The following is a 14,303-nucleotide window of genomic DNA, read 5'->3' as shown; positions in this document are numbered from 1 at the left end:
GATTGAGCACTGTTTGCGAACCAAAGGGTCACTGGTTCGATTCCCAGTCAGGGCACATGCCTGAGTTGCGGGCCAGGTCCCCAGTAGGGGATGCGCGAGAGGCAACCACACACTGATGCTTCTCTCCCACTCCTTCTCCTCCCTTCCCTTCTCTCTAAAAACAAATAAATAAAATCTTAAAAAGAAAAGAAAGCCCTTATATGAACAACAAAACGGTAATAAATACATATCTATTAATGACGGAACCTGAAGAACAAACGAACAAGCACAACAAAAGCAGACTCACAGACACAGAGAATGTTCTGCTGGTTGCCAGATGGGAGAGGGGTTTGGGGGATGGGTGCGGAGGTGAGGGGATTAAGAAGTACGATGGTCAGTGACAGAACAGTCACGGGAATGTAAATGCACGGGAACAGAGGAGCCAAAGGAACGTGTGTGTGACCCGGGGGCGGGGATGATGGTGCAGGGATTGCCTGAGGGTGTGTGTGTGGGGGGTGGGGATTGGGACAATTGTGATAGAATAAACAATAAAATTAAAAAGTATAATTAACAAAAATACAAAAACATTTCCCAACGAGATTCCAAAGTGAGAAATGGAGACAGAAAGGGAGACAAACTAAAGGCGCCAGATGGTGCGTCTGAGACCCCCACCTGGGGATGGGCCTCCGAGGCGTGTGGCCCTGCAGCCACGGAGGCTGAAGAAAGTACGAACACGTGAGAACAGAAGCACACGTGACCACGAAGAACGTCAGCATCGACTGTGGGGTCAACGACGCCCCCGTTTTCATTTACAGAGTATTGCACACTTACTCCTAGAGATATAAAGAACTAATCAAAATGGCAATTTTTGAAAAATGAGATTTTGAGGCATTTTCTGATACTATTGAGATACAGCTTAAAAGCAGAGCTAAATTTTAGCAATCCATAAAAACAGTGAACTCCCAAAACCCACACAGAGATGAGACACACAGATAAAACACAAACTCGACACAGCCCCCCACTGGCTCCTGGGCTGGGCCAGGAGCGAAAGGGAAGCTGAGTGACTGGTGACCATCCCCCGCCACCGCACGCCCGTGCTGCCCACACCCTCACCTGGAATCTCGCTCTCGGTGTTTGTCTTTGGACTTCTTTTTCTTCTTTGATTTTCTGTGCTTCTTCACTTTAGGCTCTTCTGAAGGGCCCCTCTGCGCGCTCCTCCAGGCCTTCTTTTCTGCATGCGTGTCGTTGTGTTCTATACTATCGCACCTCCGTTTTCGTGACTTTACATTTGTGTGTTCATGAGACTGATCGGCGAGGTGACAACTGCTGCCTTCAGGTCCAAGTGCAATCTTCTCATGGGAGTACTTCTCAGGGTAGGGAGGCAGGGCGTGGGGAGGGCCCGTGCGGGGGCTGCTGAAGTGGTGCCGCTCCCTCTCCTTGGCGACCAGCTCGCAGCCCTTCCTGCTCCTATAGTAGTCCTTGTACGGCTGGCCGCCGTGCAGACCCACACGGTCATAGTCTCGGTCCCCGTGCAGAGGCCTCCACTCCCACGCCTCCCTGGCCGTGTATGGGGCGTACCTGTCGTGGTAATACCTGCATTTGTCCCACCTCCTCTTGTCTGGGTAGTACTTCTCCCGGCCCCAGGAGTGTTCGCCTTCCACGTGGTGGTACCTGCCCCAGTCCTGGTCGGACCGGCCTCTGCTCCGGGAGCGGTGGTGGCGGTGCCTGGCCAGGCCGCGGTGCTGGCAGGGGTGGTGCGGGCCCCCGCTGCAGTGCTCTGACCTGAAGCGGCCCTGCAGTGCCCGCTCTCGCATGTAGGGGTGCCGCCTCCTATGGTAATGGTCCTCTGTCTTGCTCCTACTGTCCCTCGGGTGTTCCCCACTGGAGGAGCGGTCTCTCCGGTTGCGATAATGTCCCCGGTCAACTTTTCGGAGGCTGATTTTTTCCTTAACTGGGGAATGATCCTGGACTCTTTGCCCAGCCTTATTCTCTTCACATTGTTCCCTGGGACTTTGCTCAGGAGCCCCACCCGCTTCTGAATGGCTTTCTGTGACCTTGTCCAACGGAGGAGAGGGCAGCTCGTTGGTAGGTGCCCCTGTGATGTCGGGCGTATCTTCCGCTCCTGCTTCGGCGCCCTTGTCTCGGGCACCGTGCATGGTGGGTTCTTGTGCACCGTCACCCTCGGCCCACGCCGAGGGACTCGGGCTCAACCTCCCTGTGGCATCCACTGCTGCCGAGTCCTGGGAACTCTCTGCTAATGTCCCTGTTACATCCTGGGATGCTTTGTTCTGATCACCTGTTACATTCCTGGGGTCACACAGTTTGGAAGGGTGGTTGTCCCCAGCGGTGTTCTTGTTGGCATTACAAAGGTCGTCGGTACCGGGCAAACACTCCTCAGGCTCTGCTGAAGTGTTTTCAGAGACTTCTTTGGTAGATTTGATGCTGGGGTCTGGGAGCGGCAAAGCCTTCTTTAATTTGCTGCTAAGGCTCGGGACTGTCTCTGGTTTCTGCCGGCAGTCGGGAGTGGGGCTGCCAGGCTCCTGTCCTGCCTCAGGATGCGCCGTCAGGCTTCCCTCCGTTCCAGTTGCACTGCAGCCCGACCAAAACAAGAAACAAACACGTTAATCATTCGCCAGATGGCTTTATGGGTTTTTGTCATTGACTCACAGGGACAAACACTTCAAAACATTCATGTATTGGCAATACTAAGTATTTCATGCCTTTAATATCTGGTTGAAATCCAAAAGTGAGCTTACCATTGTTAGGAACTTGGAATTTTCTCTTCCTTCATTAAATAAAAATACAAAGTTGCACACCAAGCCTGTCTGCCTCCTGTCCCACTTTTCCACCACGGGTCTGTGGCTCTGGGCTACTTCTGCTCCCGGACAGACTTCTAATTCTTCTTATAACTGAGTCTGAACAAACAGGTTGAGTAACAGGCAGAGGCCCTGACTTTTCCTCGGGATCCCCTTCTCTCCACAAACGGAGCCGACGGCTCTGGGAAGCACTTGTGACCTGTGAGGAACCCCCAGGGCTGCAGGAAAGCGTTCTGCAGCCCCTGAACTCTGCCCTCGACTGCTGCAAGGCTTTTGATATATTCGAGGTTAAAGAAAGCTGCCAGGAACAGAGAAAACCCTGCAGTGGCCCCCACTTTCTGGCAGGACACTGTCTGGGAGGAGAACCCACATGAAGTCAATATGCACAAGTCCTCTAGTGCGCGGCAGGGGTTCTCACGTCAGCAGGTAATGCCACGCCCACTCACTCCTCGCATGGGATTTACACAAGGACCTGTAATTGCTGTCATGCACGTGACCTGCAAGGACAAACTGGGCCAGATTAGGAAAGCGGCAGAAAGGAGGACAGCATGCAGGTCTGGCAGTGACCTGAGTGAGTGAGCCTCCCAACAGCAGTCTGGTCAGGGCCATTCTGAAGAGTGGGGAGCATTTCTGGGCTGTCACAATGTCGGGGGGGCCCCATGAGCACAGGTGGGCAGGGACAGGCAGGCCTGTATCATGAGTGTCCTGTCCCCCACATCCCAGTGTCCACGGGGGTGGGAACCCACCTGACGACGCTAGCGGCAGTTTTCACGGAAATGAGACTTTCCAGGCGCTAACTGATCTGTCAACCTAGAGGTGGCCAGACGCCACTCAATGCCGCCTACCGTGGAACCCGCGTCCTTGCCGGTGCCTGTGTGTGTGCTGCCGAGCGGGCCCCAGGCCACACCCTGCCACACACACGCCAGGGCCCCTCCTCATGCACTCTCACCTGGTCGTTTACGTGTGGAAATACAAGTGTTGTAAATTCCTTTCCTTTCCATTACATTTAAGTCAATAAATCTAACTTCAGCATTCCAGAAGGGGCGAAGCAAAGTACGTGCTGTTTCACATTTTGGAAGTGCTGCCCCATCAACCTAATACACCTTCGTACTTTTGTCACTGAAAGGGCTCAGTGAGCCCGTGCCCGGCGCCACGTGCAGACAAGGTTCATGTTAAGACCTGCATGGACCACGGAGCTAGGGCTGCGCGTGGCACGGGCTCTGCTGTGGTCCCTCATCAGTGCGTTACCTGGCTTCCTCTGCAGAGCCTTTCCCTTTGCTGCCGAGTTTGAAGGTCTCCAAGACTGTGTCTTCCGGAAGAGGTGGCAAAGGAGCAGGCATCAACTACAATAAAAACAAAGATGCTTCAACCCCGGCTGTCACTCCAGGCTTCCTGAGATCCCGCGGAGTGACCCAGGGGACAGGGACAGAGCCGGAGCAAAGCCTGCCCCACCCCCCACCGACACCCGCTCACCTTTCCAGGTAGACCATTTGCCTTGGAAAAGGGATTTTCTGAGTGTAGAACAGGCTGGACTTGGCAACTGGCACCATCAAATGACAGACCATTCTCTTTCGGGTCGCTGTCTGCACTGTTGTTAGCACCATTTAGAGTGACAGGCTCTCGAAGCTCATGTGGAGAGGCCTCCTCGTCTTCAGCGTCCTGAGCAGAAGCGTTCGAGCTCTCCACTGTGCCCAGGCCGTTCTCCCTGCCGAGGCCCTTGGCCTCCTCGTCAGACTCTTCCGATGACTCGGCACCGTAGGGGACCAGGACACTGGAGTTCAGCTTGGACTTGCCGTTCATCACTGGCTTGGAGCAGGACTCACTCGGGGCCATCTGCTTAGTGCCCTGACCGGGAACCGACGCGGGAGGTGCGCTCGAGGTAGACTGTACTGCAGAAGAGCTGGTGAAGGTAGAAGAGGGGACGGGCTTGGCGGGGCTCTCCAGGGGACTGCCGTGAAGGCCGGGCTGCGATTGCCCTTGGCGGACAGGGAACTTGTTGTGAATACTGATTGTGATTTTTTGTTTCTTGGGATGTTCCGGAATAACTGAGGACCTGTTCACTGACCAGTTTTGAACAGAGGTCGAAGCATTAACAGGACCAGCCCTGTTGACGTTGGAGTTTCCGTTAGGACTCGACAGGGAACTGCTCGGCGTTTCTTTCAACGGCCCGGTCCCGTTCAAGTGCGGTGGGTTCTGGAAGTAAGAGCACAGCCCACTGGTGAGCGTTCGAGGAAAATGTCACAGAGAGAATCCATTCTGGCTATGGACTCTTCCCATTCGGCCTTTTTCATATAAATAGCAAATTTCACACACCTAGAAGCACTTCCTGTCCTCACCCACACCAGCCTGCCATAACCCTTCCACAGGTCACTGTTCTCCAATAGCTAATCAACAAACCACCACTTTTCCCAGAGAACAGTGCCCAGACCACATTCTTCTGCTCCGATCAGAAACAAACAGGCCCTCTAAGCACGGAGTCACGTGTATTCTGTGGTTGGTTTTCTTGGGAGCCCAGTGCTATACAGGCAGACACAGAAGAGCTGCTTCCGCACCGCACGCCAGGCCCTCCCCACCCCCACGACATCTCTGAACCCTGCTCGTGCAGTTATTTTGCTCAAGATTCCAACTACTGCTCCTATCCTCTGGAGGCTGCCCACTGGAAGCCATGGGTGAATCTGGTTTATAAATGAGTTTTGTTTGGCCTTCACAATGGTTTCTTAAATACCAGAATTAGTTCTACCTTAATGGAAGGTTTCATGGGAGGGGGTGGGAAGAGGGCCTCTTGAAGAACCAGTAGCAGCCACCCCGCAACGCAGGGCATGTGCTCTTCTCTGGGTGTCCCGCGGTCACCCTCATGAAGAGCCCGGCTGAGGAGCCCGGTGCCCGCCCGGCCCCCTGGGGCACTGGGCCTGGCAGTCCCGCTCTAACCCGAACCCTGTCCGACGTCCATGAGAAGCGGCACACAACCAGGCAATCCGCTGATTCCAAACCAACATGACCCGCACTGCAAGGCTTTTCACACGGCAGCCCAGGCGACGGGTCACGCCAGCATGCGCACAGGCTGTCCACGACCTCAACACGCACGTCTGCCGGACGGGGGACTCTGCTCTACGAAGCCTTGGAGCACCGTAAGATCCAGGCCTGTCATCCTTTCTCCCCAAGAGACCACCGGGCAGTGCAGCCAAGCCCAGCCGGCCAGCAGGCAGAAGAGCGCCACACTCGCAAGGGCGAACCAGGCGTGATGGAAGCGTTGTGGGTCACAGGGTCTCACTCCTGGAGGCCGGCATCAATGAGGGCCCCCGCTATCTAACCGTTACATGGATGGGGTCCAGCGTGGGAGCTACGCTCTCCAGCATTTAAATATCCCCATCCCCAGACCTCCTTGACCAGGTATCCATACTCTGAGATGTGCTGTGTGTTTGAGATATTTTATAATAAGTGACTCGGATATACTTTTTTGGTAAGAAATTCATTTGCATATGAGGCCACAGCAACTTAGCGCAATGCTCGCCTGAGGTTTTGAAAGATGCATTTTTAAAGTGAACATAAAGGCCCCTCCCTGGGGCGAGCTACCTTCATCATGTGCGAAGGAAGCTGCGGTCCAATAAACCCGGGCGCGGCCTGTTTGCTGCTGACGACGCGCTGACTGATCACGGGTCGGGGCGAGGACTGGCCGGGGCTGTGGGCGGAATGAGTAAGTTCACCTCCGTTTTTCACATCGTGGGACCTGGGGACAGACAGAGTGACTTGCTTAGGGTCACACAGGACATCTGAGAAGAGACTCACTTCTAACCCTCAGGTAGCAGATGGGTCATAAGCGATAGTGGTGAGCGCCGGCAGACCCGCAGGGCCCCCGGGCAAGTGGTGTTTAACTGTGTGTCCTGAGGAGGCCGTATCTGAGGGCCATTTTGCTTTTCAGTTTAATTATATTCCCCTAACGATAAATACACACGTACCGTTACGGAAAATCTGTAATAGCCGGAAAAGCTAGACAGAAACAAACCCACTGTGCGTCATCTGACGCTTAGAGGGGCCTGCTCTTCCGATTTAGGAGATTATGCTCCACACTTCAGCCTACACTGTTTTTTCAACAGTGTGTAAAATTTCAAACTGCTTTTCCTCCATATGTATTGAGCGCTCTCTCATGTCATCAAGAAAAAACTTCATAAAGATCACTTTTAACAGCTGCGTAATATTTCAATATATGGGTATACTACAATTTATATACCCATTCTGCTACTGTTGGAAGTTGTAGAATGTTCTTAATTTTCAGCTACTACAGACAAATTCCTGAAGCACAGCTCCGATTTTTTCCAAGGCCACACATCCCCAGCAACGGAGTCAGCGAGTCAGAGTCTGCAGCCGAAACAGGAGAGTAATGAGCCGGGCAGAGGGTGCTGCCTGGGCCAGACTCGGAAGGATGCCTGGCTGCCTGTGCTCAGAGGCTGAGAGGGGCCCACACCCAGGTGCTCTGAGTCCCCTTCCCGAGGCCTCCGTGGGCCCCAGGACCCCAGTTTGTGGCCAGCAGCTGCAGTGCGCCCTCCCCAGGTACCACCTTTCCCTTCCTCTGAATGTGCTTCGTGGTTAACCTGCCAAAGAGCTGGAAGCTAAAGCCAACCAGGACCCACACTCAAAAGCTACATTCCTTACTCTCCCAGGCATCAAGCTGCTGTTTTAAAAACAACCCAATATTGAATTTAAATGTGCTGATGAGATGAACCGAAATGACTAACAGAAAACTCAGAAATTTGTCGCCTTGACGATACCTGATATAAAAGAGAACATAGGCCTGCTGACTGAGTACCGATCTGATGTCGCTGGTGGACACGATGGAGTCATTCATCTGGTACCAGAGGCCATTGCTAGCCTGGAAGAGAGCCAGGGAGAGAGATACTCAGTGTACGTGGGGACCAAGAAGCGCCATGTAGAGCAATGTGAGAAAAGTGGTGTCTCACACTGTGACTGCAGGAGGCCCACCTTCCCCAAGGGTGCCGGCGCTGCCCTGCAGTGCACTGGAGCAAGAGGCGCTAGCACAGCCCCCCGCCCCAGCTCACCTTTATGTAGCAGAAGTAATGGCCAGCGTGGCAGTTAAAGCCGGTGTGTACCAGGACTGCGTACAAAACGTAAATAATCGGTTCTCCGTTGGGTTGAGACATGTATGGTCGAATATCAAGATACTCAGGATATTTCACATCCTACACAGAAACGGACGGAGGAATAGGGAACGTCATTTCTGAAGGCACAGCTCCTTCCACGTGCTCAGTGGGGGGGTGCTTGGGGGCAGTGGAGGGCAGGGTGCCTGCAGAACACTACACCCTAAGACCTTCTGGCGGACCCCTAACTCACTGTACCACAAGATTAACCTGGACATACCTGAATCTAAGTGTATTTACTTCTAAAAATAGCCTACTGATTTGAGAGGGAGGGAGGGAGGGAGGGAGGAACGCCGATCCGCTGCTCCCCCCCATGCACTCACTGGTTGACTCGTGTGTGCGCCCCGACAGGGGATCAAACCCAGAACCTTGGCATGTCAGGCAACATTCTAGCCAACTGAGCTCCCAGCCAGGGCCAGCTGAAACTGCTTTTTGTATTTTTAATCCTCACCTAAGGATATGTTTTTAAGATTTTTTTTTAAATTTATTTATTTTTAGAAAGAGGGGAAGAAAGAGAGAGAAACATCCATCAGTTGCCTCCTGCACATGCCCTGACTAGGGGTCGAACCCACAACCATGTTCCAACCAACTGAGCCACCAACTGGGGCTGAGTCCAAGTGTATTTGATGCAGGCCCACTGCGTTCTTTGTTTTCTTGGAACAATTAACGATCCGTAGTAAGTGAATTCTTCAAATCCATCAAGGGGGACGGTCACAGAACGACAACTCTGGACTTCATTCATCACTTTTATCTTTAATAATTCAGGAATGGACTGCTTATCTCTCCTGTACGTTACTGACTTTTGGACCACTTTTAATCTTCAGAAAGTGGAAAGGAAGTGGGAAAATTCAGTGTACTGCCTACCAATTAGAAAACAAACTTAGAGGAAAGAGTGGCGAGATGTACCAGGGAGTCCTCCCTGGATCTCAAATGACACACCCTCTCTCTGCGTCCGCTCTCACCTCAGCGACTGGGAAGGCCACATTTGGAAAACAGCTGACAGTTTCATCATCAGAAAGGCTAGCCAGCCAAAGGAGGCAGAAGAAAACATACACTCAAACACGCAGAATGTACTACTAGCTCGATGCTGTGGCATTTTCCCCACTACCAAGTGCGGGAAGAACTTAGAAAATCAGGTAACAAAGCTGTTCAATTAGGTTGAAAAGCTATCGACACTTGGCCTTGAAAGGCTCAGTGTAAAAGGCTTTAATATCTACATACCTTGGCAATTTTTCCACCAGTAAAATTTGCAAAGCGTTTCAGAGAAAGTGTAAGAACATTGGAGGATCTGTGTATGGTGAATCTCTTTGAAGCTGGAACCATCTTTTTACATCTTGAAATAAACAGAAACAAAGAATTAAAAAGATTACATTTGGGGGGCTTGGGGTTTTGGGGGGGGGGGGTTGGCATTTTAGTCTTTCCCTTATTATTTCTCTGAAACTTTGTAAATCAAGTTTCCAAAAGGATACTAGATGAGAAACACAACCCCTTTCAACCAACAGTGAAAAAACGAAATTTTCAAATACAGGGAAAGGAGGCTGGGATAGCTCGGGTGCAGAGCCACACAGGCCACTGATACTTTTAAACCAGGTTAGCACAAGTTTTTGTGGATTCAAAACAAACTGAAAGACAAACATCTTCAGGATGGTGTAATTTTGTGAAAACAAAGCCCTATCTAGACACAGAAGGAAAGCAACGATTAGCAATATCCGTGCAGCGTAGCACGAACAGAAATAAACCCCTATGTCTTGGACAGAAGGAAGCATCTTCCCTACAAACACGTGTCTGGTGAGAAGTTACCTGAATCCTGATGATAAAATGAAACACTGTTTACAACAGAGGAAAGGGGGCTCAGAAAACAAGCTCCCTGGGCTTTAGGAGGAAACATACTAGTGAATAATTAGAATTGGAGGTTTCTAGCATCGATTATCCCCAGTGCTAGGTAAGAACCATAGAGAGGAAGAGCCTTAACTGGCCTGGGGGAAGTGGCCGCCCCCCAGCGCGCCCCTGACAAGAGATCGGTTGCAAGCTCTGCTCTGGGCCCAGACGAGGCACTGAGGCCGCGCCTCCAAGGGCAGCAGCGCTGCAGGCCCAGACAGGCTTCCCTCTGCCCTCCCTGCCCACCCCCAGCAGTGAGCCTGCGTCCCCCCATCTGCAGCGTACACAGGCAGACGCTGCGCCCTGGACCCGGGGAGAGACACGCAGTGTCCCCCCAGGTGGCACAGGCATCAAAGGGCCCTTCCACACCCAGGCAGCGCCCGCCGTACTTGCTGCACTTGTACGAGTTCTCTCCGTCCAGCTGCTCGGGCTTCACAAACTGTTCCAGCGCCTTGTTCACACTCTGCGCGGCCTGGGAAGAGAGCACACCACCCCTTACCTCCACTGCCGGGGGTCCGGAAGACGACGACGCAGCAGGGAGATTTGTGCCGAAAGAAAATGTCATTGTGTTATGATGTCCATTTTACACGTGGACACAGCAAGTCATTGCCCCTCCGTTAAAAAACGAGCTGCTTAAAGTGAACTAAAATATGTAGAGACGCTGCTCACTGACTCGTTTAAAATAGCACGAAAATAGAAAAACCAAAAATCTACCAGCAACTATCAACCAGCAAGGAGGCGGGTGTGGAAGCCGTGGTCCCCCCCCCCCCCCCCCCCCGCCCCCAGTGGATCACCGCACAACTGCCAGACATGGACAGAGGCCCCACGCAGAACGCGGTGGAAACAGCAAGCAGCCACACGTACTCAAGGTGTGACTCCGTTTTCATAAACAGTGAGTAACATGCTCTGGAACAGTTTACACAGTATCAGCGTGACAGGAAGAGTTCACTCTGCGGCATGGGATCACGTACACGCACACATGCACACACATATCCACGGAGCTTATCATTTTTATCGTAAACAGGTATCACATTTGAAATCAGAAAAACAAAGCTTAAGAACAACAAAAAATAAAGAGTTTAGAAAATGCAAGGAGCAAAACAATTTCTAAATCACCACCACCACCATCTGCTTTGGCTAATATAGGCATCAGAATCTGGCTTTATTAAGTGAAACATCAAAGGGTAGTAAAACACTGTTTTAAGCTTTTTATGATGCCTACTACAAAGCTTAAATAATCACCTGTAAACAGGTCTTAGCATGTTAAAATCTTAATTTTTATTATTTTTTTAAGATTTCATTTATTTATTTTTAGAGAGGGGAAGGGAGGGAGAAAGAGGGAGAGAAAACATCAATGTGTTGTCTCTCATGTGCCCCCCACTGGGGACCTGGCCCACAACCCAGGAATGTACCCTGACAGGGAATCGAACCAGCAACCCTTTGGCTTGCAGGCTGGCACTTAGTCCACTGAGCTACGGCAGCCAGGGCGCATATTAAAATTTTTAATTCGTATTATTCTAACAAGCTAGTCTTAATTATGAATGAACTACAAATACAGAAAATTATGGACACTTGAGTTTTTAAACTTAACTGTCACATGATCCAACTTACCTTTATCTCCAATGTTATATCAAGATATGGATCAAAAGTATCTGAAACGCCTTTGCAATTTAAACATTTGACTGAAATGAAAACAAAACGCAAAGGATAAGCAAAGTGTAATTATGATGGCAATCCCAATTGTTAAAGTGACAGAACACAAAAGTACCACTTCAAACTAAAAAACTCAAACAAGGAAATTTTTCTATCAGATTGGGCAAAAAAATTTTAACCCTACACAGTGGGAGCCTAGGCTCCATGGACTCGGCCCGCGCACACTGCGGGTTGGAACGTGAGGGACACCACCTCTCGGAAGGACGACCAGGTGGTGTCCAATCCCATCCACACGGACCCTCCGCTGCAGAAGTGCTAATGCTGAAAGTCCGTCCCACGTGCTCGGTTTTACATGGACACAGAGACACGTGCACAAGGGTGTTCCATGAAGCCTTGAGGATGATTTAAAAATCAGAATTGACCGAGTATCATTTGATAGGGAACTAAAACGAATGGAAAACGGAACACGACCTAACTGTGGAAGACCATGCTGGCCCTACGTGTGCTGAGATGTTAGGATGAAAATGAAAGAGATGACACTGCTTTGCCCCCAGGCTGTTCGTGCACAGTAAGCTGCGGGAAGGGTGCTAGAGACTGGGGCCAGGGTTGTCTCTGAGAACAGGGCACAGAAGTCAGGGCTGGATGGAGGACATTTAACCCTTTCTACTGTTGGCATTTTTTTTATAACCCCATCCACGTATCACTTTATTGACTTTTAAGTACAAGTTTACCTCTAGATCTTAGGTATCCTCCAAATATCTGGCAAACGAGCGTGGTGGCCTGGGTGTGTCTGTCTAACCTGAAAAACAGTGAGGCGGCGACATGAGAGAGGGTTCTACAGAGTACAGCAGCTGTAGCCAGGCCATAGCAGCACGCACATCTAGACCAGAGCGAGAGTTCGGGCAGGGGAGCCACAAGATGAGGAGACATCAGGACGTGTGGCAGCCAGAGGACAGCCTGCCTGACCAGGGCGCAGGGAGGGTGGGGAGACAGAAGCAGGACGGTCGGGACGGAGGAGGGGCTCTAAATCAAGGCAGGAACTTGGCCCCACGGGCACGAGTGTGACAGCGGGTATGAGGCCTGGCTGGTGAGGGCCGGGGCCACAGCACGCTTTCCTGCTCTGTGGGCGGTTCTCAGCCCCACTCGGGAAGCCTGGGGCGGGGAGGGGGACAGCAGTGGGAACGGCATGGAGATTTACCAGGTGCGGCTGGCAATAGCAAGTGGGTTAGGACTTGTCTAATTGTTTCTGCTATCTTCCTCTTGAGCCTGCACTTATTTACTTATATTGATTTGTGAGAGAGAGAGAGAAACACCAATTTGTCGTTTCACTTATTTACGTATTCACTGGTTGCATCTTGCATATGGCCTGACCAGGGAATGAACCTGCACCCTTGATGTAGCAGGATGATGTTCTAACCAACAGCTACCCGGCCAGGGCTTGGGTCTGAATTTAGACTTCAAGGAAGAAAGTGCAGGAACTGGTGACTGAGCAGAGCGATCAGGACATGGGGAGTGGACACAGGTTTCAGAGACTGGGGGTCAACAGGGGAAACGCAGGGCACAACCAGGAAGCAGCGGTCAGTTCGGACCTGCACAAGGATGCTGGTACTCAGAAATTAAACAATGGCAAGCCCGACGCTCATTTTGTGCCCCCCCCCCCCCGTGATAAATCCAAATTGGTAGAGTGAGCAATTGGCATTGGTTATAACTTTTATGTTGTAACAATTTTAAGATGATAGTGCACATGACTTGAGGAAAAGGCAGTGCAGAGCCAAAAGGTGAAGCAGACACAGCTCTGCACCTTCGCCGTAAAAGGCTGCGCCGAATCCCGGCAAGACGGAGGCACACGGGGAGAAATGACCAAGGTGCTGCGTACTTACTTATTGCTGCCGTTCAAGCATGCTTTTTGCATAGCATCGACAGTGTACTGAAGGAACTCGTGGGCATCTTCTTGGTTTCCAAACCGAAAGTGCCTAGCTATACCTACAAAGTTTAAGACAAAGCTTCATCATCATATCACAGGCCCAGGCTGTGACCCCCAGAAGTTATGTCTCCCAACAATTTGTTAACTAGAAAACGCCTGGTAATCGTTTTACGAGGGACCAGCACGAACACGAGCGACCAGGAGAAGAGCTGGGGCCCTGTCTTTAGACCATGAAGAGTCTGCATGGGCTGGAGCTTCTGAGAGCCCAGGGAGGAGGTGCAGAGATGCTACCTGTGGCTTTAGGTTAATAAAATTGTACTTGAATAAATTCAACTATGTATTGTCTCAAAAATTTGTCCACAATGTTAGGTTAGTGCACACATCTGAAATTCGGTGCTAATCTCCCTCAGAGAATCCAGGCAGAACATCAATGTCCACACCTGTCCAAATTCTATCCTTATTACCTACACAGCATATTCGCAGTGACATTTTGGTCCTGTTTCTAATTGAACAAACAGTTGCAAGACAAAATTACATCAGAAAATCAAAAGTATAAATAAAAAATGAAACATCATACATAGAATGTGACGCACACGAATATATATAAATATGTATCAGCTTAAGTCTAGAAATTGCCACTGTTCTACCAGTTCTGACCTGCAAACATGGCAATTTCGTGACGCAGCCACGCGTGTGTGGGCCACGTATACACACCCTCTGGATGCGTGTGCACACACACCGCACCGACATTTTCTTAGTCAGTTTCTTAGAAAATATTAATCATGCCTGCTGTGTGTGTGTGTGTATAATTAAATAGGAAAAAAAAATCGCCCTCAGCTAAAACTTTGTCAGGACGCACTAATGTCAAAAAGTGTTTGGTTTGTCCGCTCTGGCCTGTGA

The 14,303-nt window shown here is 50.8% G+C and overlaps 1 protein-coding gene across 2 annotated transcripts in view; it reads right to left on the bottom strand.

Annotated features, from left to right (window-relative positions):
- USP42 (ubiquitin specific peptidase 42) overlaps positions 1-14,303 on the bottom strand; it is a 33,869-nt gene that overhangs the window by 6,755 nt on the left and 12,811 nt on the right. For both annotated transcript variants that reach the window (XR_008427205.1, XM_053927317.1), the window contains exons 5-15: positions 13,360-13,462; positions 12,211-12,278; positions 11,438-11,508; positions 10,216-10,298; positions 9,170-9,281; positions 7,850-7,990; positions 7,562-7,662; positions 6,369-6,522; positions 4,269-4,988; positions 4,044-4,138; positions 1,093-2,568 (exon numbers count right to left, since the gene is read on the bottom strand). Coding sequence is in view for 1 of the 2 variants with exons in the window: in XM_053927317.1 (XP_053783292.1) it covers positions 1,093-2,568; positions 4,044-4,138; positions 4,269-4,988; positions 6,369-6,522; positions 7,562-7,662; positions 7,850-7,990; positions 9,170-9,281; positions 10,216-10,298; positions 11,438-11,508; positions 12,211-12,278; positions 13,360-13,462 (3,124 nt within the window). In the remaining variant the exon portion in view is untranslated. The remainder of the gene's footprint in view (positions 1-1,092; positions 2,569-4,043; positions 4,139-4,268; positions 4,989-6,368; positions 6,523-7,561; positions 7,663-7,849; positions 7,991-9,169; positions 9,282-10,215; positions 10,299-11,437; positions 11,509-12,210; positions 12,279-13,359; positions 13,463-14,303) is intronic.

This window comes from Desmodus rotundus, chromosome 6 (genome assembly GCF_022682495.2).
Source record: "Desmodus rotundus isolate HL8 chromosome 6, HLdesRot8A.1, whole genome shotgun sequence".
Taxonomy (NCBI): domain Eukaryota; kingdom Metazoa; phylum Chordata; class Mammalia; order Chiroptera; family Phyllostomidae; genus Desmodus; species Desmodus rotundus.
Note: the sequence above shows the minus strand (reverse complement) of the source record. Positions and strands in the feature narration are given on the sequence as shown.